Source organism: Dendrobates tinctorius, unplaced genomic scaffold, assembly GCF_039654945.1.
Source record: "Dendrobates tinctorius isolate UK_male_01 unplaced genomic scaffold, ASM3965494v1 ptg000004l, whole genome shotgun sequence".
Taxonomy (NCBI): Eukaryota; Metazoa; Chordata; class Amphibia; order Anura; family Dendrobatidae; genus Dendrobates; species Dendrobates tinctorius.
In genome coordinates, this window is record NW_027361672.1 from 307,862 (window position 1) to 333,681 (window position 25,820).

General features: G+C 42.5%; 1 protein-coding gene across 5 annotated transcripts in view; it reads right to left on the minus strand.

The window, feature by feature from the left end:
• KIF13A (kinesin family member 13A) overlaps positions 1–25,820 on the minus strand; it is a 330,019-nt gene that overhangs the window by 157,147 nt on the left and 147,052 nt on the right. For all 5 annotated transcript variants that reach the window (XM_073566095.1, XM_073566092.1, XM_073566093.1 and 2 more), the window contains exons 6-13: positions 25,640–25,820; positions 22,221–22,308; positions 16,856–16,990; positions 15,413–15,525; positions 10,230–10,341; positions 8,928–9,140; positions 8,124–8,234; positions 6,688–6,822 (exon numbers count right to left, since the gene is read on the minus strand). In XM_073566095.1, coding sequence (XP_073422196.1) covers positions 6,688–6,822; positions 8,124–8,234; positions 8,928–9,140; positions 10,230–10,341; positions 15,413–15,525; positions 16,856–16,990; positions 22,221–22,308; positions 25,640–25,820 — 1,088 coding nt within the window. The remainder of the gene's footprint in view (positions 1–6,687; positions 6,823–8,123; positions 8,235–8,927; positions 9,141–10,229; positions 10,342–15,412; positions 15,526–16,855; positions 16,991–22,220; positions 22,309–25,639) is intronic.

Genomic DNA, 25,820 nt, shown 5'->3' on the forward strand with positions numbered 1-25,820 from the left:
GTTCACATTCCCGGCGTAGACAACTGGGCCGCCGATTTTCTCAGCCGCGAGGGTCTCGCAGCGGGAGAATGGTCCCTACATCCGGAAGTGTTTCATCTGCTCTGCCTTCGGTGGGGAACCCCGGATGCAGACCTCATGGCGTCTCGCCTCAACAGGAAAGTCCCACAATTCGTGTCCAGGTCTCGGGACCCTCTGGCAGTGGGCGCCGACGCCCTGGCCGTTCCTTGGTCCCAGTTCGAGCTTCCCTACCTGTTCCCTCCTCTGCCTCTTCTTCCCAAGCTGTTGAAGAAGATCAAGGCAGAAGGACTTCCGGTCATTCTCATCGCCCCGAATTGGCCCAGAAGGTCTTGGTTCGCGGACATTGTCAACCTTCTCGCGGACGCCCCCTGGAAGCTTCCAGACAGAACAGATCTGCTGTCTCAGGGTCCGATTTGCCACCCCAATTCTCGGCCGCTCAATATAACACCGTGGCTGTTGAGACCGAGGTTCAGAAACGAGCAGGATTTTCCGACCACGTAATTCAGACCATGATCCGAGCCAGAAAGCCATCATCTTCCAAGATTTACTACCGTACTTGGAAGGCCTATTTCACTTGGTGTGAGACCAATGACGTCGCGCCCATGTCCTTTTCACTCCCTTCAGTCCTAGCGTTTCTTCAGGCAGGATTGGATGCGGGGCTTGCCCTCAGTTCCCTGAAGGGTCAAGTTTCAGCGCTGTCCATTCTGTTTCAGAAAACGTTGGCTTCCCGTCCTCAGGTTAAGACCTTTCTTCAGGGCGTGGCTCACACGGTCCCGCCGTACCGGGCGCCCGTGGATCCATGGGATCTTAATCTGGTTCTTGAGGTTCTGCAAGGTCCGCCCTTTGAACCCCTCAGGGATATTTCCCTTTCTCTCCTTTCTTGGAAGGTAGCATTTCTGGTGGCCATCACCTCCGTCCGGCGCGTGTCGGAATTGGCAGCTCTTTCGTGCCGCTCTCCCTTTCTGGTTCTCCACCAGGATAAGGTAGTTCTGCGGCCTCCGCCCTCGTTCCTTCCGAAGGTGGTGTCCTCGTTTCACCTCAACGAGGATATCGTGCTACCGTCCTTTTGTCCGAATCCAACTCATCCCCGAGAGCGGTCCTTGAACAAGCTGGACCTGGTTAGGGCGATAAGAGTCTGTCTAGGACGACTTCCTTGCGAAAGACAGAGTCTCTTTTCATTATCCCTGATGGAGCGCGGAAAGGTCACCCGGCGTCAAAGGCCACCATTGCTCGCTGGATCAGATCGGCTATCCTGGAAGCCTACCGTGTTAAGCGTCGCGGAGCCCCTCCGGGTATCAGGGCCCACTCTACTCGGGCAGTGGGTGCCTCCTGGGCGGTGCGCCACAGAGCTTCCGCACTGCAGCTTTGCAAAGCTGCAACATGGTCATCGGTTCACACGTTTGTGAAATTCTACAGAGTCCACACCTACGCTTCGGCGGACGCCAGCCTAGGTAGACGGATTCTGCAGGCCGCGGTGGTGAGTCCGCTGGCCTGATGGAAGTTTGTTTCCCACCCCAGGGACTGCTTTGGGACGTCCCAAGGTCTCTGTGTCCCCCAATAAGGCGAACGAGAAAACAGGATTTTTGGGTTGCTTACCGTAAAATCTGTTTCTCGGAGCCTTCATTGGGGGACACAGCACCCTCCCATGTTTTATAGCTCCTGTTCTTACTTTGGTTGAATGGTTACAGTTGAGTTGTTTATGTTGTCAACCTATTCTGTTACTTCTCCTACTGCTTTCTCACTAACTGAGGAATTCTCTGCCGGTCGGTGGGGTGTACACTGCGGAGGAGGAGCTAACCTTTTTTTGTGCAGTGTCAGCCTCCTAGTGGCAGCAGCATACACCCCAAGGTCTCTGTGTCCCCCAATGAAGGCTCCGAGATACAGATTTTACGGTAAGCAACCCAAAAATCCTGTTTTTTGTTCATTCTGCCTCCCAAAAATCAGAATAAAAAGCGATCAAAAAGTGTCATGTGCCCGAAAATGGTACCAATAAAAACGTCAACTTGTCCTGCAAAAAATAGGACCTCACATGACCCTATGGGCCAAAATATGGAAAAATTATAGCTCTCAAAATGTGATATAAAAAAAAGCGTCTTTTAGCGTGTGACAGCTGCCAAACATAAAAATCCGCTATAAATAGTAAATCAAACCCCCCTTTATCACCCCCTTAGGTAGGGAAAAATAATAAAATTTAAAAAATGTATTTATTTCCATTTTCCCGTTAGGGTTGGGGTTAGAGTTAGAATTGGGGGGTTTCCACTGTTTAAGCACATCAGGGGCTCTCCAAACGAGACATGGCATCTGATCTCAATTCCAGCCAATTCTGCGTTGAAAAAGTCAAACGGTGCTCCTTCCCTTCCGCGCTCTGCCATGCGCCCAGTGGTTTACCCCCACAAACGGGGTATCAGCATACTCAGGACAAATTGCCCAACAACTTTTGGGGTCCAATTTCTCCTGTGACCCTTGGGAAAATAAAAAATTGGGGGCGAAAAAATCAATTTTGTGGAAAAAAAAAAAAAAAATTATTTTTACAGCTCAACATTATAAACTTCTCTGAAGCACTTGGGGGTTCAAAGTGCTCACCACACATCTAGATAGGTTCCTTAAGGAGCCTACTTTCCAAAATGGTGTCACTTGTGGGGGGGTTTCCACTGTTTAGGCACATCATAGAATCATAGAATCGTAGAGTTGGAAGGGACCTCCTGGGCCATCTGGTCCAACCCCCTGCTCAAAGCAGGATTCGCTAAATCATCCCAGTCAGATGTCTGTCCAGCCTCTGTTTGAAGACTTCCATTGAAGGAGAACTCACCACTTCTCGTGGCAGCCTGTTCCACTCATTGATCACTCTAACTGTCAAAAAGTTTTTTCTAATATCTAATCTGTGTCTCTTCCCATTCAGTTTCATCCCATTGCTTCTAGTCTTTCCTTGTGCAATTGAGAATAAAGTTGATCCTTCTACAATGTGACAGCCCTTTAGATATTTGTAGACAGCTATTAAGTCTCCTCTCAGTCTTCTCTTTTGCAAACTAAACATTCCCAAATCCTGCAACCTTTCCTCATAAGACAGGGTTTGCAGACCGGTCACCATTCTGGTCGCTCTTTTCTGAACTTGCTCCAGTTTGTTGATGTCTTTTTTAAAATGTGGTGCCCAAAACTGGACACAATATTCCAGATGAGGTCTGACCAGAGAGGAGTAGAGGGAAATAATGACTTCACGTGATCTAGACTGTATGCTTCTGTTAATACATCCTAGAATTGCATTTGCCTTTTTTGCTGCTGCATCACACTGTTGACTCATATTCAGTCTGTGATCTATTAGTATACCCAAGTCTTTTTCACATGTGCTGTCACTTAGCCCTATTCCTCCCATTCTATATATGCTTTTTTCATTTTTATTGCCCAGATGTAGTACTTTGCATTTCTCCCTGTTACAAACCATTCTGTTAGTTGCTGCCCACTTCTCCAGTTTATTTAAATCTTTTTGAATCCTCTCACTCTCTTCTCTAGTATTAGCTATCCCTCCTAGCTTTGTGTCATCAGCAAATTTAATCAGTTTACCCTCAATTCCTTCATCTAAATCGTTGATAAAGATGTTGAACAATACAGGGCCCAGGACAGAGCCCTGTGGTACCCCACTTGAGACATTCTTCCAACTGGATGTGCAGCCATTTACGACCACTCTTTGGGTCCGATCACTAAGCCAGTTATGAATCCACCTAACAGTTGCCTTGTCCATTCCATACTTAGTCATTTTTTCAATAAGGATTGTATGAGAGACTTTGTCAAATGCTTTGCTGAAGTCAAGATATACTATATCTACAGCATTTCCTTGATCCACCCAATCAGTGATACCGTCATAGAAGGAAATTAAGTTAGTGTGACATGACTTATTAGTTACAAACCCATGCTGACTCTGTTTAATCACTTCATTCTTATCCATGTATTGACATACATGTTGTTTAATAATTTGTTCAAAGATCTTTCCTGGTATAGAAGTCAGACTCACCGGCCTATAGTTCCCTGGGTCCACCTTCTTCCCCTTTTTGAAGATAGGAACAACATTTGCTCTTCTCCAGTCTTCTGGCACTTCTCCTGTTCTCCAAGAATTTTCAAAGATTATGGAGAGGGGTTCAAAAATTTCTTCTGCTATCTCCTTCAGTACTCTGGGGTGTAATTCATCTGGACCTGGAGACTTGAATTCATTTAGGTTAGCTAAGTGTTTCCTCACTATCTTTCTGTTTATAGATATCCTGGATTCTTCTATTCCCTTAATAGGACAGTGAATAACAGTTGATGTTACATTTCCTTTCTGAGAGAAAACAGATGCAAAATAGGAATTTAAAAGTTCAGCCTTCTCAACATCCTGTCTTACCATTTCATCATTTTCATCCTGTAAAAATCCTATAGCATCTTTGACTTTTCTTTTACTTTTGACATATCCCCAAAATCCTTTATTATTGTTTTTGACATCTCTTGCAAGCCTCAATTCATTGTCAGCTTTAGCTAATCTGATTTGTGCCCTGCAGGTTCTGCAGACAGCATTATATTCTTCTTTAGATATGCCTCCCTCTTTCCATTTTATAAACATTTTTTTCTTCCTTTTTAGCATGTGCTTAAGTTCTGTGTTCATCCATCCTGGTTTCCTTAAATGCTTCCTATTCTTCCCTCTTTTCGGAATTGTTAACAACTGTGCTTTGAGAATTTCATTTTTCAAGATTTCCCATCCCTCCTGGACATTTTTGTCTTTTAGGATATCCAGCCATTGGATCCCTCCAATTCTCTTTCTGAATCCCTTAAAATCTGCCTTTCTGAAATCTAACCTTGACGTCTGAGTCTTCACAGGTCTTCCGCCTCTAGTTATCCAAAATTCTAAAATAGCATGGTCACTACCTCCTAGGGTCCCAGCCACTTTTACCTCCTCAACCATTTCCTCCCTGTTTATAAGGATTAGATCCAAGGTAGCAGTTCCCCTTGTTTTCTCCCTTACCTTTTGGAAGATAAAGTTGTCAGCAAGAGAGGATAAGAATTTCCTTGACCTGTTAGTTTTGCCTGAGAGAGATTCCCAACAAATGTCTGGATAGTTGAAATCTCCCATGACAACTATGTCATATTTTTTGGAGAACTTGGCCATTTGATGCATAAAGAGTTCATCCATATCTTCAGCTTGCACAGGCGGCCTGTAGTAAATGCCTACAATGGTGTCCTTTCCATTGTTCTGTCCTTGTATTCTTACCCAAACAGTTTCCACAGAACTCCCAGTCTCTGAAGCTTCAATCTCTGTGCAGATATACGTGTTTCTAACATACAATGCGACACGCCCTCCTCGTTTATCAAGTCTGTTTCTTGCAAATAAGTTGTATCCTTCTAGTCTTGTATTCCAATCATGTGTATTGTCCCACCAAGTTTCAGTGATTCCAATGACATCATATTTCTTTTCCTGTGTTAGTAGTTCCAATTCTCCTTGTTTGTTGCCCATGCTTTGTGCATTAGTATAGAAGCATTTTAGTTTGTGATTGGTTTCTCTTTCTCCAATATTTTTATTAATTAGATTCTTTCGTCTTTGTTCTTCCTTTCCACTTCTAATAGCAGAGTTCTCAATAGCATTTGTCAGGTGTATGGCTTTTTCTGGTCTTTTGCTTCCCTTCCCATGTTGTTCTAGTTTAAAGCTCTCCTTACAAGTGTAGCAAGGCGACTTCCAAATACCTAATAATAATATATCAGGGGCTCTCCAAACGCGACATGGCATCCGATCTCAATTCCAGCCAATTTTGCATTGAAAAGTCAAACGGCGCTCCTTCCCTTCCGAGTTCTACCATGCACCCAAACAGTGGTTTACCTGCTTATATGGAGTATCAGCATACTCAGGACAAATTGTACAACAACTTTTGGGGTCCAATTTCTCCTGTTTCCCTTGGTAAAATAAAACAAATTGGATCTGAAGTAAATTTTTTGTGAAAAAAAGTTAAATGTTCAATTTTTTTTTTAAACATTACAAAAATTCCTGTGAAGCATCTGAAGGGTTAATGAACTTCTTGAATGTGGTTTTGAGCACCTTCAGGGGTACAGTTTTTAGAATGGTATCACTTTTGGGTATTTTCTATCATATAGACCCCTCAAAGTGACTTCAAATGTGATGTGGTCCGTAAGAAAAAATGGCGTTGTAAAAATGAGAAATCGCTGGTCAACTTTAGTTTTAACACTTATAACTTCCTAACAAAAAAAAAAATTTGGTTCCAAAATTGTGCTGATGTAAAGTACACATGTAGGAAATGTTATTTATTAACCATTTTGTGTGCCATATTTGTCTGTTTTAAGGGCATGAAAATTCAAAATTGGAAAGTTGCAAATTTTTCAAAATTTTCGCCAAATTTCCGTTTTTTTTTTCACAAATAAATGCAAGCCATATCAAAGAAATTTTACCACTATCATCAAGTACAATATGTCATGAGAAAACATTGTCAGAATCACCGGGATCCAAGGAAGCATTCCAGAGTTATTACCTCATAAAGGGACAGTGGTCAGAACTGTAAAAATTGACCTGGTCCCTAACATGCAAACCACTCTTGGGGTTAAACTAAATGTCCACCGATAGGTGAAAATTCTCTGAGGAGCAGACGTTAAACTTTTCAAAACTGGGTAATGTTAACCCACCTTTAGTGATCATCTTACCTTTAGATAATAGACCAACAGTTCATTGAGCGCAGGGTCGGCATTGAGGTTTACCAAGTAACATTTGTCATCACCAACTTTAATACCAGATGTCTGGAGAGAAATGCCCATGCTCTCCAGCTGCTTCTGCCTCTCCTGGGAGAAGAGAAATGATACATGAACATTGGAGATGTATACTGAATATATTCTTCATTAGGTGAATATACTTTGATCACATTTAAAATAACACTGCTAGAAAATGAAGGTAATGTTACCATAAATTATGTTGTTTTGTCAATGCCATTTCTCCGGTTTATTACATAAATCCAAGCATAAAGTTTACACCAATTTCCGGTGTTGATTGACACACCACATCATCCGTGTGCTGTACATGTTTTTCACTGACCCATAGACTTATATCAGCTCTTTTCGTCCATGACACCAGATAAAACCTGACATGTCTAGGAGTTTTTTGCAGGGACATACAGACCGTGAAAAAACAAGGACATTTGAACAGCCCCATAAATTATAATGGGTACGTGTTCTATTCATGAAAAACTGATACAACACGGACATGCGATTGAGGTCTAAAGTGAATTTCTATTTAAAAGTGATCCCTGATTGCTTCTTCACACCCGTTGCCCTGAAGTGACAGGTTTCTTCAAAAAATCACATCCAGGGAGAGACCAGTCACTGGCAGCGGGCGGAGAGAAGCCACCAGTGTCCCACCTGTTTGACTAGTCCTTCGTGCAGCTCGGTCCCTGGCAGCTATTAAACTACATATATGGCTAAAATCATACAGCCAGTATCTGATACAGACAGCCTGCGGGTTTCCAGTAAGTGTGAACTTGGAGCTGTGCATAAAGTCTTTTTTTTACTATTAAAAAATGGTATTGTAATTGTCCATCTTGTTGCAGCAGCCATTTTTTTAAGCGACAAGAGGAAACACATTAGTTACTTTAAGATTAGTTTCTAATAAACTTAGTATCAGTTGTCCATTTGAGAACAGGTGATAATCAGTTTTACCAAAGCAGCAAAAAAAAGCCTGACACCCCTTTAAAGGACATAGAATTATAAATTAAAATGCATTGTTAATCAATATATACAGTGGTCAACTTTAATTTCTTGGGGTCCTCTCTCCATAGTTTATCTGTTACATACAACTGTTGTGCACCTCACTAGGGTGCCCGGTTAGGTTGCTACTTCTCTGGAGGGTGACACCACTTCTGTACTGCCTTTTTTTATTATTATTTATTCACTGAATCTTTCAGAATCGGATTATGTACCCAATAAAAACCTTACGCTCTGGGTCAAAATGCTTCATTAGTATATTAATAATCTGAAAATAAATCTGTGGTCGGTGAAAAATACTACTAAAATACTACATTTCAGTTAAACAGGTTTTGGTTTTTTGCTCGTTTTTTTTTCTTTTCCTATACTATGGTTAACACACGCACCTGAGCAATAGCTTCTGTCTTCCTCAACTTCTCTTCCCAGGTGATTGTTAGCTCTCGGATTAATTTTTCAGATTCTTCTAATTTTTCCTTTAGTTCAGGTGCCTTCATAGACTGTGTATGGAAAATATCAAGCAGTCATATATATCTAATTAGACTACTGAGAATTTAATCGAGCCATCTGCTTCCTAATAACACTTATATCTGCTGCATATTAAAACTGCAAAGAATAGAGCGCAGACTTGTTTAGCAAAAAAAAATCATGAAAATACAAATATGGACATATCATTCATGACACATGGTGAACATGAATCATAATGGAACACAGAACAATAACAAATCATTTATCTAATGATCACATCATAGAATCTGCTTGTATTGTTCCTATACGAAACTGCTATAGTACATGAAATAACAGATGTCAATGGCAGTAGGCTGACGGCAACCTTGAGATCAGAACACTCTTTGGTGGTTAATACCACGCTTTATTTCTTAAGAATAGGGACTAGATGTACGAGTAAGGAGCAGCTTTCACTCACACACAATGGATGCCCATTAATCAGCATAAATCAAAATGTGAAGATCATGAAATACTTCTTTAAATGTTTTGAATGTTCAACTGAAAAGGCCACTAAAAAATCTTAGCTCTACCTCTGTAAGGAACCAATTACTTCTTAACGTCTATGTATTTTGTTCATCTCTACATTAGATATCAGAGAAGTTCTGAGATGAATGTTATTTTGTAGACAAAGAGCATATACTGTATGAAATAACTATCTTATTTGGTGGGAAAGGTAAACGACTCACTTCGGCCTGTGATAGCTGCTCCTTCAGTTTCTCCACCTCTTCCCGCAGCTCTCTGATGACTCTCGCGTTGGGATCCTCATTGACCACAGCATGGTTGACTATTCTTTTGGCACGATCAGCATACCGTAAGGTTGAAAGTGTCTCTTCGTAGTTGTCGGCTGCTGGGCTGATTGTAGCGATCATGGCAGTTTTGCTATTTCCACCCAAATTGTCCTTAATGTCAAATAAAAATGTTATTCAGGAGTTAGATGTGCATCAAAATGTCAAACATGTTTCTATCCACACTCTAAAATATACAGATTATCTCCACCAGCCATACAGAGGCATGTGTACATCGCACTTTTCGGAGCACAACTAAAAGGGGTTATCCACTACTCGGACAACCCCTTCTCAATCACTAGGTTTCCCCCTTATAATAACCGTTATATTCCCCTCCAGTGCAGATCTCCTGGGGCTCATGTCACATTGTTATGCCAAGTAAGCCCTGCAGCTAATCCGCATTAGATTTACTCTTCCCTCTTTTGATCAAATTAAAGATCTGGCGAAAGGGAGAGGGCAACCGAAGCTCTGACTTCGACCGGATGTCCGTTACGTCCAAAGAAGGGGAGAGTGAAGCAACTGCTGATAGGCTGCAGGGCTTGTGTAACATAATGTTACATAAGCCCTGGGAGAGACAGTGCCGACATCGCTAGAACAGAACCCACACTAGAGTTGTGTATAGCTATGATTATTGTATAAGGAGGAAACAGTGATTGAGAATGGATTGTCAGAGTAGTGGACAATCCCCTATAAAAATGGAAAGTTAAAATTATCTTCTGATACCAACATTGGAGATCGGAAATCACAAACTTAACCAAAGTGATTGTCATGTATGCATCTAAAACTACAATAAGAGTTGACATAGTTGTGGACCTACAGCTATTCTTCTCCATATACAAATGCATGTTCAGCTAGGCTGCGATTACATGTGTTCTCAAGAAGAAAGAGGGGAGTAAATGCTGCTAGTTACCTTTGCTGGTGACAAATCTACAACAGAAACAAAAGGATTGAGAATACTGAAATCCAACCTGCCTGACACTTCTTTCCTCCCAACATTTGCAGTATGGGTAGAGTCAGGATATCCCCACAGAAGGACAATAGGTCAGGTCCCATCAAAAACAGCAGGTTCGGCTAATGTGTATTACCAAATTAAAACATGTCAGAAGATAATTTTGACTTGATTTTCACTTTAAGAGCATCTAATTTAAAAAAAATCATTTATCTAAAAATGTATATTAATTGTGAAGTATGTGGGGTTGCTACCTTAAGCAGCCATGTGAGCACAGAATCTCTGTAAGGAACAAACTTGCTTTTCCCTTTCCCTGCAGCTTGATCAGCCAACGATGAGATCACCAACCCCAAAGTTGTCAAGGACCTTAGTAGAAAGATGGAAAATAAAAAAATAAGTTAGATCCAAATAGTATCAGTATGTAATTATACAAATACAGCAGAATGAATACTCAAAAATAGAAAAATAAGACCATATTCCTATTTTTGCCCAGGTTACAGTACTACAACCCAAGCACAAGTGAAGGTTACTGACACACTGGAAAATGTCTGTACATAGACCACAATCCATTCCGTTTTATTCTAGAAAGTGAAGTATTTGTCTACGTGAACTCCCTACAGATTATCTAGTACCTGTCCACCACGGATTACAACTGAACAATAGCTTCCAGTGATGTCCACCTGGAGGCACAGAGTTAAACTGGAGCATCCTGTGCCTGATGGGCGCCTTCCGGGAAGAGTCATGTCATATGAACGCTCATTTACAATAACGCCTTGCTCATAATGAGGAGAAGCGTTCCACTGAATGCTTTTCTATGGTAACATTTTCATCCATATAGTTTCTATATGTATATCTATACACAGCTCTGGCAAAAATTAAGAGACCACCACATCAAAACCCTGTCATGGGCAGCCCATTTTCCAGACCTGAATCCCACTGAAAACCTCTGGAATGTAATCAAGAGGAAGATGGATAGTCACAAGCCATCAAACAAAGAAGAACTGCTTACATTTGAAAGACTGGTGAAAAGCATGTCAAAACGCATGAAAGCTGTTTTTAAAAATCATGGTTATTCCACAAAATATTGATTTCAGAACTCTTCCTGAGATAAAACATTAGTATTGTTGTTTCTAAAAGATTATGAACTTGTTTTCTTTGCATTATTTGACGTCTGAAAGAACAGTTTTTTTTTTTGTTTTTTTTTATTTTGAACATTTTTGTCAGAATAAAAATAGAAAAATTTATTGCTTGGAAATTCGGAGACATGTTGTCAGAAGTTTATAGACTAAAAGAACAATTTACATTTTACTCAAAAATATACCTATAAAGAGAAAAATCAGACAAACTGAACATTTGAAAGTGGTCTCTTAATTTTTGCTAGCGGTGTATATCTATGTAAACAACACACATAAAGGAGGACTGTAAATTGGCCATATACTTACTACAGAATTTGCAGACTAAGGCCGAAGTCACACTAGCGATTAAATCGGACGAATGGAATGCGATAAAAAATCGCATTGCATTCGTCCCAATGTTATTCTATGGGGCAGCTCCCATCATCCGATTTTTTTTTCTGAACGTTTCCTCGGACCGAGACAATCGCAGTATGCTGCGATTGTCATCGATTTTCGGATCGGACTCGCCAATGCAAGTCTATGGGGGCGATAAAAAATCGGATTACAAGCGGACCAGATATGTGAGATGCGATAAAATCGCACCCGGTGTCCTTTACAAAAAGCCGGCAATTCATTTAGCAATACAGTAAAATCACACTGACTGGTTAAGTAAAGAAACGAAAGAATAGATATTGACACATAGAATACAATATAATTCATGCAGTTCTTCATAGCAGAATAGCCACTGTAACATTTGCCGGCTTCTGTAAATTAATTCCCCTACCCGACATGAAATGACACATGGTTTACATATAGTTAACCATTTCATTTCATGCTGGGTTTTTTATGTCTATCACTACTAATTAGATGAGGGTTTTTGTTTAAAATTTTGGAGTTGTAGGTGTTAATTTAAGGGGTTAATTCGTTGTAAAAAAATTGCGGGGAATTCCGCTGACGTCACTGAGGCTGCAGGGAGTCCCCGCAATTTTTTACAACGAATCAACCCCTTAAATTAACACCTACAACTCCAAAATTTTACACAAAAACCCTCATCTAATTACTAGTGATAGACATAAAAAAAACATGAAATGAAATGGTTAACTATATGTAAACCATGTGTCATTTCATGTCGGGTAGGGGAATGAATTTACAGAAGCCGGCAAATGTTACAGTGGCTATTCTGCTATGAAGAACTGCATGAATTATATATATATATATATATATATATATATATATATATATATATTTCTATGTGTCTATATCTATTGTTTGAAAACCTGTCATAGGGCTCCATTAGATGTCCATTTTGCAAGTCTGTGAGAAAATCTCGCCAGATGGATGTCAAACGGATGCTTACATGCGAATAAAATCGGTTCTACGCTGGAAAATCGGATCACAGACGGAGCCATGGTGAAGAAACCTTTGTGCGATTTCGTACCGTTAAAATTGGACCGATTTTTTAATCGTTGTGTGTGACTCCAGCCTAAGACCAGGGTCACACTTGTGAGTACAATGCGAGAAACTCGGGCGAGTCCCTCGCATCAATACCTGGCAATGACGCCGGAGGTTCAGACCGGAGCGCTCAGCTGCAGAGAAATAAATACAGCCGCACACTCCGGTTCGAGTGCAGGCGGCAGTATTGATACGAGAGACTCGCGTTAGTTTCTCACATCACACTCGCAAGTGTGACCCCAGTCTAACTATACAAATATATATTCTTGATTTAATATATAAAACAAGATAAAAACATAAATCACACAGTGCAAAATGGCATCACAGACAGCAGGAGCAAACAATAATGGTACAACATTGGTGTAATATGCTAGAAACAAAGCATTTAAGCAAAAGAGTATATACAAAAGGGGTTAAGATAACTGCCTATTCATAGCTGGTCTCCTCCTGCTGTAAAACAGGATTTTTGGTTGCTTATCGTAAAATCTGTTTCTCGGAGCCTTCATTGGGGGACATGGGTGTATACTGCTGTCACTATGCACAAAAAAAGTTAGCTCCTCCTCTGCAGTGTACACCCCACCAACTGGCACTTGGCTACTCAGTTAGTGAGAAAGCAATAGAAGTAACAAAAAAGGAAAGGAAGAAACAGACAACTCAAACTGGAACAATAGAACACAGAAGAAAGAATAAGAGTTGTTAAACATGGGAGGGTGCTGTGTCCCCCAATGAAGCCTCTGAGAAACAGATTTTACAGTAAGCAACCAAAAATCCTGCTTTCTCTTTCGCTTCATTGGGGGACACAAGAACCCATGGGACGTCGCAAAGCAGTCCCTGGGGAGGGAATAGCCGAAGCTTTGTTCAGGTCGGAGAACTCACCACTGCCGCCTGCAAGATCCTTCTGCCTAGACTGGCGTACACTGAAGCGTAGGTATGTACCTTATAAAATTTGGCAAACGTGTGGATGGAAGACCAAGTTGCAGCTGTGCAAAGATGTAGGGCGGAAGCCCTATGGTGCACTGACTGGGTAGAGTGAGCCCTGATCCCAGGGGGAGGCACTGTTCTTGACCCGGTAAGCCTCCATAATCACCTTTCTGATCCAGTGAGCAATCGTAGCCTTGGAGGCCGGAAAACCTCTTTGAGCATCATCAGGAATGACGAAAAGAGAGTCCGTCTTCCTAAAGGGAGCGGTCCTAGCCGGATAGACCCTCACCAGGTCTAGCTTATTCAACGAACCCTCCAGAGGATCAGCCAGAGCAGGACAAAAGGAAGGGAGGACAATATCCTCATTTAGGTGGAAGGCAGACACCACTTTGGAAGGAAGGAAGGAAGGAGCCACAAAATCACCTTATCCTGGTGCAGAACCAAAAAGGGCGGGGAGGGCGACAGGAAAGGGCCGTCAACCTCGAAACGCGCCTAACAGAAGTGATGGCCACCAGAAACACCACCTTCCAAGACCGGACAAGAAAACCTCTCGAAGCAGTTCAAAAGGAGGACTCTGCAGGGCCTCCAGAAGTAGATTAAGGTCCCAGGGGTCCACAGGTGTCCTTTACGGGTGAGCCGCATGAGCAACCCCCTGAAGAAAAGTTCTGACCTGAGAATGGGAGGATAGAATCTGGAAAAGGATCGAAAGTGCTGACACCTGGCCCTTTAGAGAACCAACACCAGCATCATATCCCGCCTGGAGAAATGCCAAAACGGAAGGAAGAGAAAAAGACATAGGTGGTACGTGTTGAGACTCACACCAGCTGAAATAGGCTTTCCAGGGGACGGAGGCAGGACCGATGATCGGCTCACCTGAACACGCTTCTGTTTTAGGGGTTGGAGTCCTGCCGACTAGACGTATGAGAATACGGGGTGGCAGTACACACCGTACTCATAGTCTGTTCATGGGAGTACAGTTGTGACCGGTCACACTGTATCCCTCCAGGTACCTGAAAGAAACGATGCACACTGAAATAGATATGGGTCTAATGAAAGACCCGTGTCCACCTCCTACTGACACTAAGCTAAAACTGAGTAGCCCAGTGCCAGTCGGTGGGGTGTACACTGCAGAGGAGGAGATAACTTTTTTGTGCATAGTGTTAGCCTCCTAATGGCAGCAGTATACACCCATGGTTCCTGTGTCCCCCAATGAAGCGATAGAGAAAAATGTACGCCACAATGGGTATTTTGAAATCCAAGCATCCGATGTGTGTTTCAGCTGACTGCAAACTGCATCGTTGCGAGTGTCATATCACGAGGAGAGGTCAAAATTATAGGTAATGCAATTATCTTTACCCTTGTGAAGCATATTCTTTAAAAACATTATTATTGGTGAGCCCCAAAGCATCCACTCGCTATTATGATGCTGACAGAGTTACTTTGGACACTGTCTGGCTTCTGTTACTGGCAGAATTTGTCTTTTTCAGACATGCACAAACAAGTAGACCAAGTTATTGTGAATTTGTGGAAATATCTGAACATTTCAGGGGCTAAGGCCACATAATGTCCAAAGTGACTCTGCTAGCCTCATAATAATGAATGGCTCTGTCCTGGTTTCTGTTGAAATTCCATTTTTTAGGAATTTTGAAAAACGTGCATGTGTCTACCTCCTACCCTATTCAAGCTGAATGTGATGTGCAGCCCTTTGAAGAGGCCATGTGGCACAACTGAAGGCCAGATAATGTGTCAGGCTGACCTCTCCTGGCTTAGATCATGGAATATTGACATGTAAGAACCAGCATACAGTTAATTAACTTTTCATTATCCCTTTAAACATGATATGATGTAAATATCATCTTCAGAAGAAAATAAATTTACTAATGAAAATTGCATCTGCCTATTCACATAGGGATATTGGGTAAGAATGAAAACAATGGAAAGGCCCTTACTTGTTGATGTTACTTCCTTCCTTGAGGCGTTCTCCAGCAGCACCGGTTTTGGACACTCTTTCGCTGCCAGCCAGGTCTACAAGGCTGACCTTACTGACACGTTCTCCTGAGTTCTAATTAGCAAAAATGAGAAGCATTAGCATCATCTCTGCAAGTATATGTTGGGGAAAAGACAATTATTTGCAATATATTAAAGCAGAAAGTCTGATGATCCTGCACTTGTTTTCTACCAGAAGGCTGTGATATCATGTGGTATTTCACAAGAAACTGTTAAAGGTCAGATCATGAGCTTCCAAAATGTGTCAGGTTAGGCACTGCTGATTTACACGATGCTACATTTATGAATGTCATTTTGACCTTTATGAATCAGTGCCCAAACTTATAAAGTTCATATGGAATTTCACAGGACCTAAAAACATAAGACTTGAATCAAGTAGAGAAAGATCACATTTTCACAGAATAGATCAGAACTTTATTATTGTTGTGTCCAAACCAATTACCAGAACTGAAGTCTTGTGCCCCCGGCATGACCACATTGAGAAGAACGTCTAATAAAGCTCTGGTCGGGCATAGTGGGTGCTATGCCTCTCCAAGTCTACATTATGTGGTGTAGTGACCACTGTGTCCACTAGGGGGCGCTGTGTGGGTGTCCCAGGAGAGAGGATGAGTGGCAGGGTGCTGAATGATCATTATGTATCCCAAGGTAGGTGGCCTTGGGATGGAAGCTTGAATATGTGTGTTGATCAGCAGAGGTACTGCTGAGCTTTCGTTACACTGTGTCAGGGAGAGCTTTCCAGGTAGCTGGTGAGACGGGCGGACCCAGCTACCTACAAACCCACCTAGGGGCGGGTATCTAGAATGCCATAGTAACGTATATGTGTGTGAATGATTGAAGGACCTGTGATGAGGTCATAGCCATGTGATCCGGTGGGCGTGGCTACGGACCATATAAGGTGGCCAGGGTAGGTCACATGAGTGAATGCTTGGACCCGGTTGGTCCGTATGGAAGGTCTCGTCTGGGCTGACGTGAGACCGAATGAGGAAGATGTGGCTGCCTTCCTAACAGCACGTGTGGACGCTGTGTTTAATGGCTGCAAGTGCCTGAGAGCTCCCAGGGGAGGGAATGGACGTCTGCAGTGTGGTGAAGCAACCACGAGATAACCCGGCCACGGGGTGAGGCTGGGGAGCTTGCGTATTAAGTCATTGCATAACCTGTGTGACTACAGGGTTAACAGAGTGGAGCTCTGTCATGGACGCTATGCTGTTGATATGAACTTTCTGTTGCTGATTCATGGTTTATGATGCTTAATAAACCGCATGGACTGCTGGAGTTATATGAGAAACCCGTGCCGGACCTGGTTATATGGCTGCCTAGCGAGTGTCCCCTACCTTAATAACAAGCGCTACCTTACAATTACCAACTATGAGAATTCAGATACTTACACCAGACTGATGGTCAAACAAGGTCTGCGTTAAGATAATGTTAAATACAGCATGTGATCGGCTGCTTTCTTCATTCATGTTTGTTGAAGCAACAGTACGAGATTTATTTCCTTCGGACATTAAAGATTCAATATCCTAAAAAAATTAAGAAACACAGGATTGAGTAAAGGATTTTTCGACACATCATTGGCTGCAGTACATTTTTTAACACTAAGAAAACAGAGCTTCTTTAACCTAAAAGCACATTCATACAGTTCTACATCGCACATTTCACTTTCAGAATTTGACAACCAATGGTCAATAACACATTTTGGCCATAGATGGAGGCAGTACCAGCTCTGGCAGGGAGGGATATTACCATAACCAATAATTAACAATCCTAAAACATTGTTAGATCACAAACTTCATTTGCTTTTCCTCCTGGAAATACACTCACTGGCCACTTTATTAGGTACACCTGTCCAACTGTGTGTTAAGACTTAATTTCTAATCAGCCAATCACATGGCGGCAACTCAGTGCATTTAGGCATGTAGATATGGTCAAGACAATCTCCTGCAGTTCAAACCGAGCATCAGTATGGGGAAGAAAGGTGATTTGAGTGCCTTTGAACGTGGCATGATTGTTGGTGCCAGAAGGGCTGGTCTGAGAATTTCAGAAACTGCTGATCTACTGGGATTTTCACGCACAACCATCTCTAGGGTTTACAGAGAATGGTCCGAAAAAGAAAAAAAATCCAGTGAGCGGCAGTTCTGTGGCCGGAAATGCCATGTTGATGCCAGAGGTCAGAGGAGAATGGGCAGACTGGTTCGAGCTGATAGAAAGGCAACAGTGACTCAAATTGCCACCCGTTACAACCAAGGTAGGCAGAAGAGCATCTCTGAACGCACAGTGCGGCGAACTTTGAGGCAGATGGGCTACAGCAGCAGAAGACCACACTGGGTACCACTCCTCTCAGCTAAGAACAGGAAACTGAGGCTACAATTTGCACAAGCTCATCGAAATTGGACAGTAGAAGATTGCAAAAACGTTGCCTGGTCTGATGAGTCTCGATTTCTGCTGCGACATTCGGATGGTAGGGTCAGAATTTGGCGTAAACAACATGAAAGCATGGATCCATCCTGCCTTGTATCAACGGTTCAGGCTGGTGGTGGTGGTGTCATGGTGTGGGGAATTTTTTCTGGGCACTCTTTGGGCCCCTTGGTACCAATTGAGCATCGTTGCAACGCCACAGCCTACCTGAGTATTGTTGCTGACCATGTCCATCCCTTTATGACCACAATGTACCCAACATCTGATGGCTACTTTCAGCAGGATAATGCGCCATGTCATAAAGCTCGAATCATCTCAGATTGGTTTCTTGAACATGACAATGAGTTTACTGTACTCAAATGGCCTCCTCAGTCACCAGATCTCAATCCAATAGAGCATCTTTGGGATGTGGTGGAACGGGAGATTCGCATCAGGGATGTGCAGCCGACAAATCTGCGCCAACTGTGTGATGCCATCATGTCAATATGGTCCAAAATCTCTGAGGAATGCTTCCAGCACCTTGTTGAATCTCTGCCACGAAGAATTGAGGCAGTTCTGAAGGCAAAAGGGGGTCCAACCCCTTACTAGCATGGTGTACCTAATAAAGTGGCCAGTGAGTGTATATGAATATATGATAACTGGGTGGTAGAATTCCCTTTGCAAATTGGGAGCATCTCTAAAAGGTATGACACTGTCCAACAGTGCCACCAGAGTCAGACTGTGCAGGGGCACATCCAACTGACATGTAAAAACACCCTGCTGTAAAAGGGATAACATCAATATGATATCGGTGGAGGTCTGAAACACGGCACCACCATCGATCATCTGAAATTCGCTCTGGTAGTAGGTGGAACTAAGCGATAAGAGATAAACAGGAGTACCCGGTGGAGGCCATTAAACAATGTAGACTGCTGTTGCAATCTGCCTCATACATTGTTTAGTCCTGGGCAATGACCACAGCAGCATTCAGTTAATCACGGGGTTGCCGGGTTTTGGACCCCTCGCCAATCTCATACCGGTGGCCTACCTATGGTTGGTTCATCATTATGTCGATCCCATACAACCATTTTCAATTTATTTAAACCCTGTTAGTTGGGATTAAAAAGAAACAGCATAGACAGGTACTCTTTACATTTTTTGCAGTTGAAAACCTGTATCCCTGCAAGAAATTCTGATCACCTAACGTAAAAAGGGGTTTTCTCCGTTTTTCAATTAGAAGTGCACTGCTCCACTTTCTCCCAGCTTCCTACTTACCAGGGGGTGGTGTGCTCCTGACTGATTGCCAGTTTAGACCACAGTCATTGTCGAACCACAGGACCGAACAGTGCGCTCTCCACCGCTGCAAACAGGGGGTAGCTTCCCCCTGCAACATCAGAGGAACGCAGGGGCACTGACGCTGATCCACTCACTTTATCTGAATGAGCTTTCAAGCGCTGCGCCCCGTGCAGAGGAGACCGGCCACCGCTGATTAACTTATGCAAAGAGCAATAAACAAGTTAAAAATCCCTCCGTTATAGAGAATGGAGGTGACTTTTAATAAGAGGTAAACAGCAAAGTTGCTTGCTTTTACAAGCGCTTTGCAATTTCACCAATGAAAGAAAAGGAAAATAATCCTTTAATGCTGGTTCCAACTATGTCAGACTGTTCAGAACTTGCTGTAGGTGGTTACCAAATTTTATACCTCCATCTTTCACAATGAAATGCAGAATAGAATAACATATGGTCACGTGTCTTGTGCCAATGTGTTATCATTTAAGCCAGTTTAATGAAACTAATAGTCCAAAACCAAAATAACATACTTTTTTATTAGCTAACAGACATCCGTATACTAGGACGTTGTTACTGGCCGTTAAGAAAATGGTTAAAAGGGCTATCACTTGGATATGATCTCCGCCTCATAACACGATTACTCATGCTACAAACATTATAACATTGGTTTAACTGCCCTTGAAAAAACAACATGAGAACCAGATGTCAATACTACCAATGGCCGAAGCAGAGAGTTGTGCGGCTTGCCTGTATAACAATTAATCAGTTAAGGAGTAATCCATTTACGACAGGATATTTTACTGCGACAGTTGTTAGACAGTTTACAATTAATTGGCCAGCAGATTAGAAGCACAGTATATAGGTGGAAGGATCTGCTGAACGAGTCACAAACGCCACGTCTGGCACAGTTACAGAATATGTATTCATGGTGGCTGATGCGTGAGATGGATTGGAAATGTCTATTAGTAGTCACATTGACACTTTGGGCTACGACATATCCAAGTGTTTTTGCTAGAATTCTGGGGTAAAACATTATAAATAGTTGCAAAAATTTTAGAGTAACATAAAGTTGCGAAAAAAATTGACAACTTTTAGCGGTTTTCCACCAGTACCAGCCAGATCTGCCAAAATAGGCAGAGCACAGGTGGGACCGAACAAGGCAAAGCCCGAATGGCAAGTTCTTCAAATGTTATACCAATTAATAGCTGCAGAGGCATTTCTGGTGAGATGCACCTAATTCACTATGTGGCATGTGTCTCCAGGCGCATCTTACTCCAGCACGCCCATCATTAAAGGGAACCTGTCACCTGTTTTGGCCTCTATAAGATGCTGTCACCGCCTTTCAGGGCTTACCTAAAGCATTCTAGATAAGAAAAATAAGTTTCATTATACTCACCCGATGGGGGGGTGGTCCGGTCCGAAGGGTGTCGCTGGTCCGGGACCTCCTATCTTCTTGCGATGCCAGCCTCCTGCTTGCTTCATCGCTCCCCAGAGGCGGACTTCTCTGTCTTGTTGAGGGCTGAGCAAAGTACTGCAGTACGCAGGCGCCGGGAAAGGTGTAGTGACCTGGTCCAGACTGGGTAAGTCCCTTTAAGTAACCCTGGACCGTGAGTAGCTTTTGTACACTTCAGCTCACCCCTAAGTTATCCTTTTACTGTTACATGGTTTAAATGAATCCATTACTCACTAATCTCTTATATTCATGATTTATATATTATTCTCACAATGTGAAGTCTGACACAAGAATTGAGAGTTATCCTATTGGTCGGTGACCCTGTCAGCAAGGTTCAATGGGAGGAGCTACCTCCAGTCTCTGTGGAGACAAGACAGGGTTCTGGAAGGTTCCTTGAGGAGTCTGGTTCAAGATGTAACCCAGAGCAGACCGCATGTGAGGGGTCTCTTGACCCCCTCCAGGCTCCAAGCCTGGAGGGTTCATCCTTCTCTTCATCTCAAGACTTACACAGCCAGGCCTAATGCCTTGGATCTTCACCTGACTTCTACAGCCAAGATGGCTGAAGACTTTTAACCTTCATTTTAACCCTAGATCCCCGCTGTCCGGTTTAAGGAGTGTTTCTACAGCATTAGGTCGCACTAAATGTGTACAGAAGAACGTATTGCTCTGCATGTTGAGGAAATTGAGGGTCCCCCGCCTCACTGCAAATTATCCATTATTTACTTCAAGTATATTTCTGCACGTACCGTGACCAGCTGAGAAAATGAATATGGGATTTCAGGTCTGTACATATTGCCATATATTCCCTCTTCTGACTTTATGCCACCAAGAGACTTTGAACTCTCTTATAATTACCTGTCAAGTACTGCTTCTAACTAAAACAGGTTCTTAAAGCTCCAGAACCTCAATTCTGTGTCAGAATCCAATCCTGAACTGTATTGGCCGTGGATTCCCCAAGTGAACTGTTACCATTACTCCATGTTATATCTACCCGTTCTGCTGAAATGAAGCAGCTGTTATCCCTGAGACCTGTTGTCTGTGGTTATTCTATCGGCTGTGGACACTGCGTGGGGGTGGATAACAGTGAACAGAATGGCCCCATACCAGGGCTGTTGCACCAGCACCTGCGCACTGCAGTACTTTACTCTGCCCTCAACAGGGCAGAAAAGTATGCCTGCGCAGGAGCGCGATGCCAGGGAGCTATGAATCATGCAGGAGGACGGCATCGCAAGAAGACGGGAGGCGCCGGACCCGGACCTGCGACACCCATCAGGCCGGACCGACCCCCCCCCCCCCCCCGGGAGAGTATAATAAAACTTATTTTTCTTATCTTGCAAGTCGGAACGGGGGCTTAACTAAAGCATTATAGAAAGCTGTAGATAAGCCCTGAAAGGCGGTGGCCGCATCTTATAGCGGCCAAAACAACTGACAGGTTCATTTTAAGACTTCTGTATGAAATGCCAGCCTTAGTGATTCGATTCGAGTCCTTATTAAAATATTAATGAAGTGTTGGGTTGTGAAATGGTGTTAAAATAGATATGTTAAAAATAGCAGCTCATGTGGAAATCAGGAAAAGTGCTGTATTGTAATAATTGTAGAATATGTAATATTACCTCAAATTTAGTTACAGCCAATTGAGATAAACCATCAACGTATGGTCCCAAGACCTTGTGCTCCCTGACTTTAAGGGATTGTCGGCTTCTAGAAGAGACAAAAAACAAACACACAGATATATATATATATATATTATATATACACAGCTTCATTAGAAGGGGACTGGATCAGTCCCTTGAAAACATTAAACTCTTGACAGCAATAAAATAGCCTGATAAAATAATGGTAAAGTGCAGAGAAGTGTACACAAGACCTTAATGGGAAAGGAGTCTATCACACTGTATTTAGACAATCCATATGTATATCTGGCCATTCAGCAGTTGTTTAATAGCCTGTTTGGACAAGCTGACCACACTTCCATGCTCACAGAATTATTGGTAACTAGTGATGAGCGAACGTGCATAGATATTATGTTTGAATTTCGGCAGCTGTATGTCTCACTGCTGTTCAACAGCCGCAAAACATACATGGATTGCCACAAACAGGCTATCCATGCATGTGTTGCTGCTATCAAACAGCAATGAGACATGAAGTCGCAAGGACTGCAACATAGTATTTGAGCACACCGAAGATACTCTATAAGAATACGAGCGTGGTCGGAAAACACCTTACCCAAGCACGTTTGCTCATCACTATTGGTAACACAATGGCTCCAGGAACATAGACAGTCATTTTTCTTGGCAGAACAAGTTCTGCTTACATACCAAAGCTGCCGTCGCTAATTAGGGTCATTGATTAAACTGTGGTTGCCTAGTGGTGGACAACCCCTTTAAGGCCTACATATTCATTAAAATTGGTGTATGCATTTTGGAGGTCTGCATTTCTTCCCCTTCTCATTATTTATTCTCATATCCCTACAACCATTATTCTGGTCTCAAGAGTTCAATTACTGGCAAAACAAGACTAAGAAGTCAAAAATATACAGTATTTAAACAACCAAGAATGCAAGCAAAAGTGTGTCTCACTGCAAAAAATGATAGGGCTTTTGGTTCATGATATCACATTATCACATGCCAAGAGGAGGTTTGCTCGACCCAAAAACCCTCCATCACATTGGGGTGGGACACTATGTGAGTCCATGTAATTTATGTTAGGAACAGTTTTGACTCTCCAAGAAGAAGAGGGTTATGCTTTCAGGAGACATTACTCTAAGTCAATGTTATCACTAAAATACTATCACATGGGGTGAACGTGGGGATGCAAGTAAAATTATGTAGTAATAGTACACTAAATGTAGAATGTGTTGTACAATATCAGACAACCTGCCACAATGCATGTAATACATGGGGACCAATTTTTGCTTTCTGACATCCACATTGTAAAACCCGTCATACACATTAGATCAAAGTCACCCGATCTCGCTTACGGTACTTTGTTGAATCGGCCAACCATCTAATGTGTATGGAGCCTTTACGACCCTCCCCAAAATACTAGACTATAATATGGCTCAGGCAGTTGGAAATCAATCCCCAATCTCCTTATTCTGCAGGCAGATGATTCTGGTGGCAGCGTACTCTGCTCTCCACGTTGATAGCATTCACCATGCTTATCCCAGCCATCTTTAAGGTTCTCCATTGGCACCTGTATTTGCCTCCTCATTCATTTTTAGAATTAGAATAGGGAAAAAACCTAATAAGATTATAATCTGAAATCCAGACATATTGTAGATAACTGATATTCAAAATGATTAAAGATGGTGCTTCAACAAATTATTAATTTCCAACAGCATTATGTTTCCACAAATCTCTAAGTTACCATCTGGCAATATGCGCTGCCCTCGAAACATCTGGACACAGACATACTTGTCTGCTCATATGTAGCTTCTGCATCAGAAAGAAGAGGACCGTATATAGGGTGATACCGGGACAGGCAAGTAATAAGTAAGATGACTATGGAGTCATCACCAGCCACATATCAGGAAAATTGGGTCCCATTACCCCTGCTTGGCACTGCAAAAACAGTATATGAGTTAGAGGTGGCTGTCTAAACTTCCGATTCCATTGTATTGTAACGAAAAGCTATCGTATTATGTAAAACAGGTTTTTGTGTTTCGTGTACTTAAAAAAAAAAATGGCAAGTTTTTTTCAAATCATGATTTTTATTAAAAAATAAAAATTAAAATGAGTAATCTTGCAATTTTCACATAGGCCACTGGTGCTTTTTTGGTTTTATACTTCTTGTTCTTTTAGAAGAGCTTAGGGCCCCGTCACACAAAGCGACTCACCAGCGATCCCGACAACGATATCAACTTGTCAGGATCGCTGGTGAGTCACTACATGATCGCTGGTGAGCTGTCAAACAGACAGCTTCACCAGCGATCAGCACCAGCGACGCCGAGCGCCCGGCAGGGTACCCATCGGGTTCCTAAATAGCGCGCGTCACTTAGAAACCCGATGTGTACCTTGGTTACCAGCTACCTGCATCAGCGCGCTGGTAACTAAGGTACACATCGGGTTTCTAAGCGACGCGCGCTGCTTAGAAACCAGATGTTTACCTTAGTTACCAGCGCGCTGATCGCTGGTCTCCCGTCTGTCACATGCGATGCGTGCTGGCCAGCGGGAGACCAGCGATCAAAGAAATGTCCAGCGGTTTCCTACAGCGATCAGCGATACTGGCAGTGGGGCCGGTCGCTGGTCAGCATCACACAGCGATCTCGCTGGTGCGTCACAAAAATTGTGACTCAGCAGCGATCTCGCTAGTGAGATCGCTATGTGTGACGGGGCTTTACATGTGTTTTCTTATCAGCAGAGGAACGATTATAATGACAGCTGATATCACAGGATCCACCAATCACATTAGGTAATGTCACAACTGCCCCAGCTCCCTCTCCTTTGACTGACCATTGCAAAAGATAGGGTTAGAATTCGACCATTGTGGCTATGTACATGTGTTATTTCCTGAAACAAAACAAGGAATGAAATGAGAAAAGCTCCATTCGCCAGGCCGAAAATTGAAAGATTTTTTTTTTAATTTTTAATACAGTTTAGAATTAAAAAAAAAAATGTAAATCTAGTTTGGAAATAAAAGCTGGATTACAGCTGGACTGGACTTCAACAGAAAAAAAATGGAAGAGGCTTTGTTTTAGCCCCCATTAAAATGAATGGATCCTGTAATTCTAACTATGTCCAAATGACCATGGTGCATAGGAGCCCCCTATAGCTGTACCCCTGAATCTGAATAATGTTTTTTTTTTCCATGAAATTTCACATTGCACAATTAGAAAGATTTTTCGAAAATCTTTCTAACTTCAGGTCTGTCTGTAAGAAGTTGATGGTATTTCTGACATCTCAGTTATGTACATGCAATGTATGGACATCATGACAACGATTTAACATTATGAATACAATATAAAGGCATTGTCCAACTAAAGATAAAAAGAAATAGCAAAAAATAAAGATGTACTTGCAGGAGCACTTACCCTTTCGGGTCTAAAAGATCTCTAACCTTCTCGTTGTAAATTTCCATATAGGATACCTCCACCTTGAAAGTCTGAGTGTCATTTTCTTCCTCTGCCGCCCGCAGGAATAAAGCACAGCAGAGCCGTGGAATCAATCCAGGCTGGTCCACCGTGCCCATCATAGAGAAAGACTTTCCTGAAC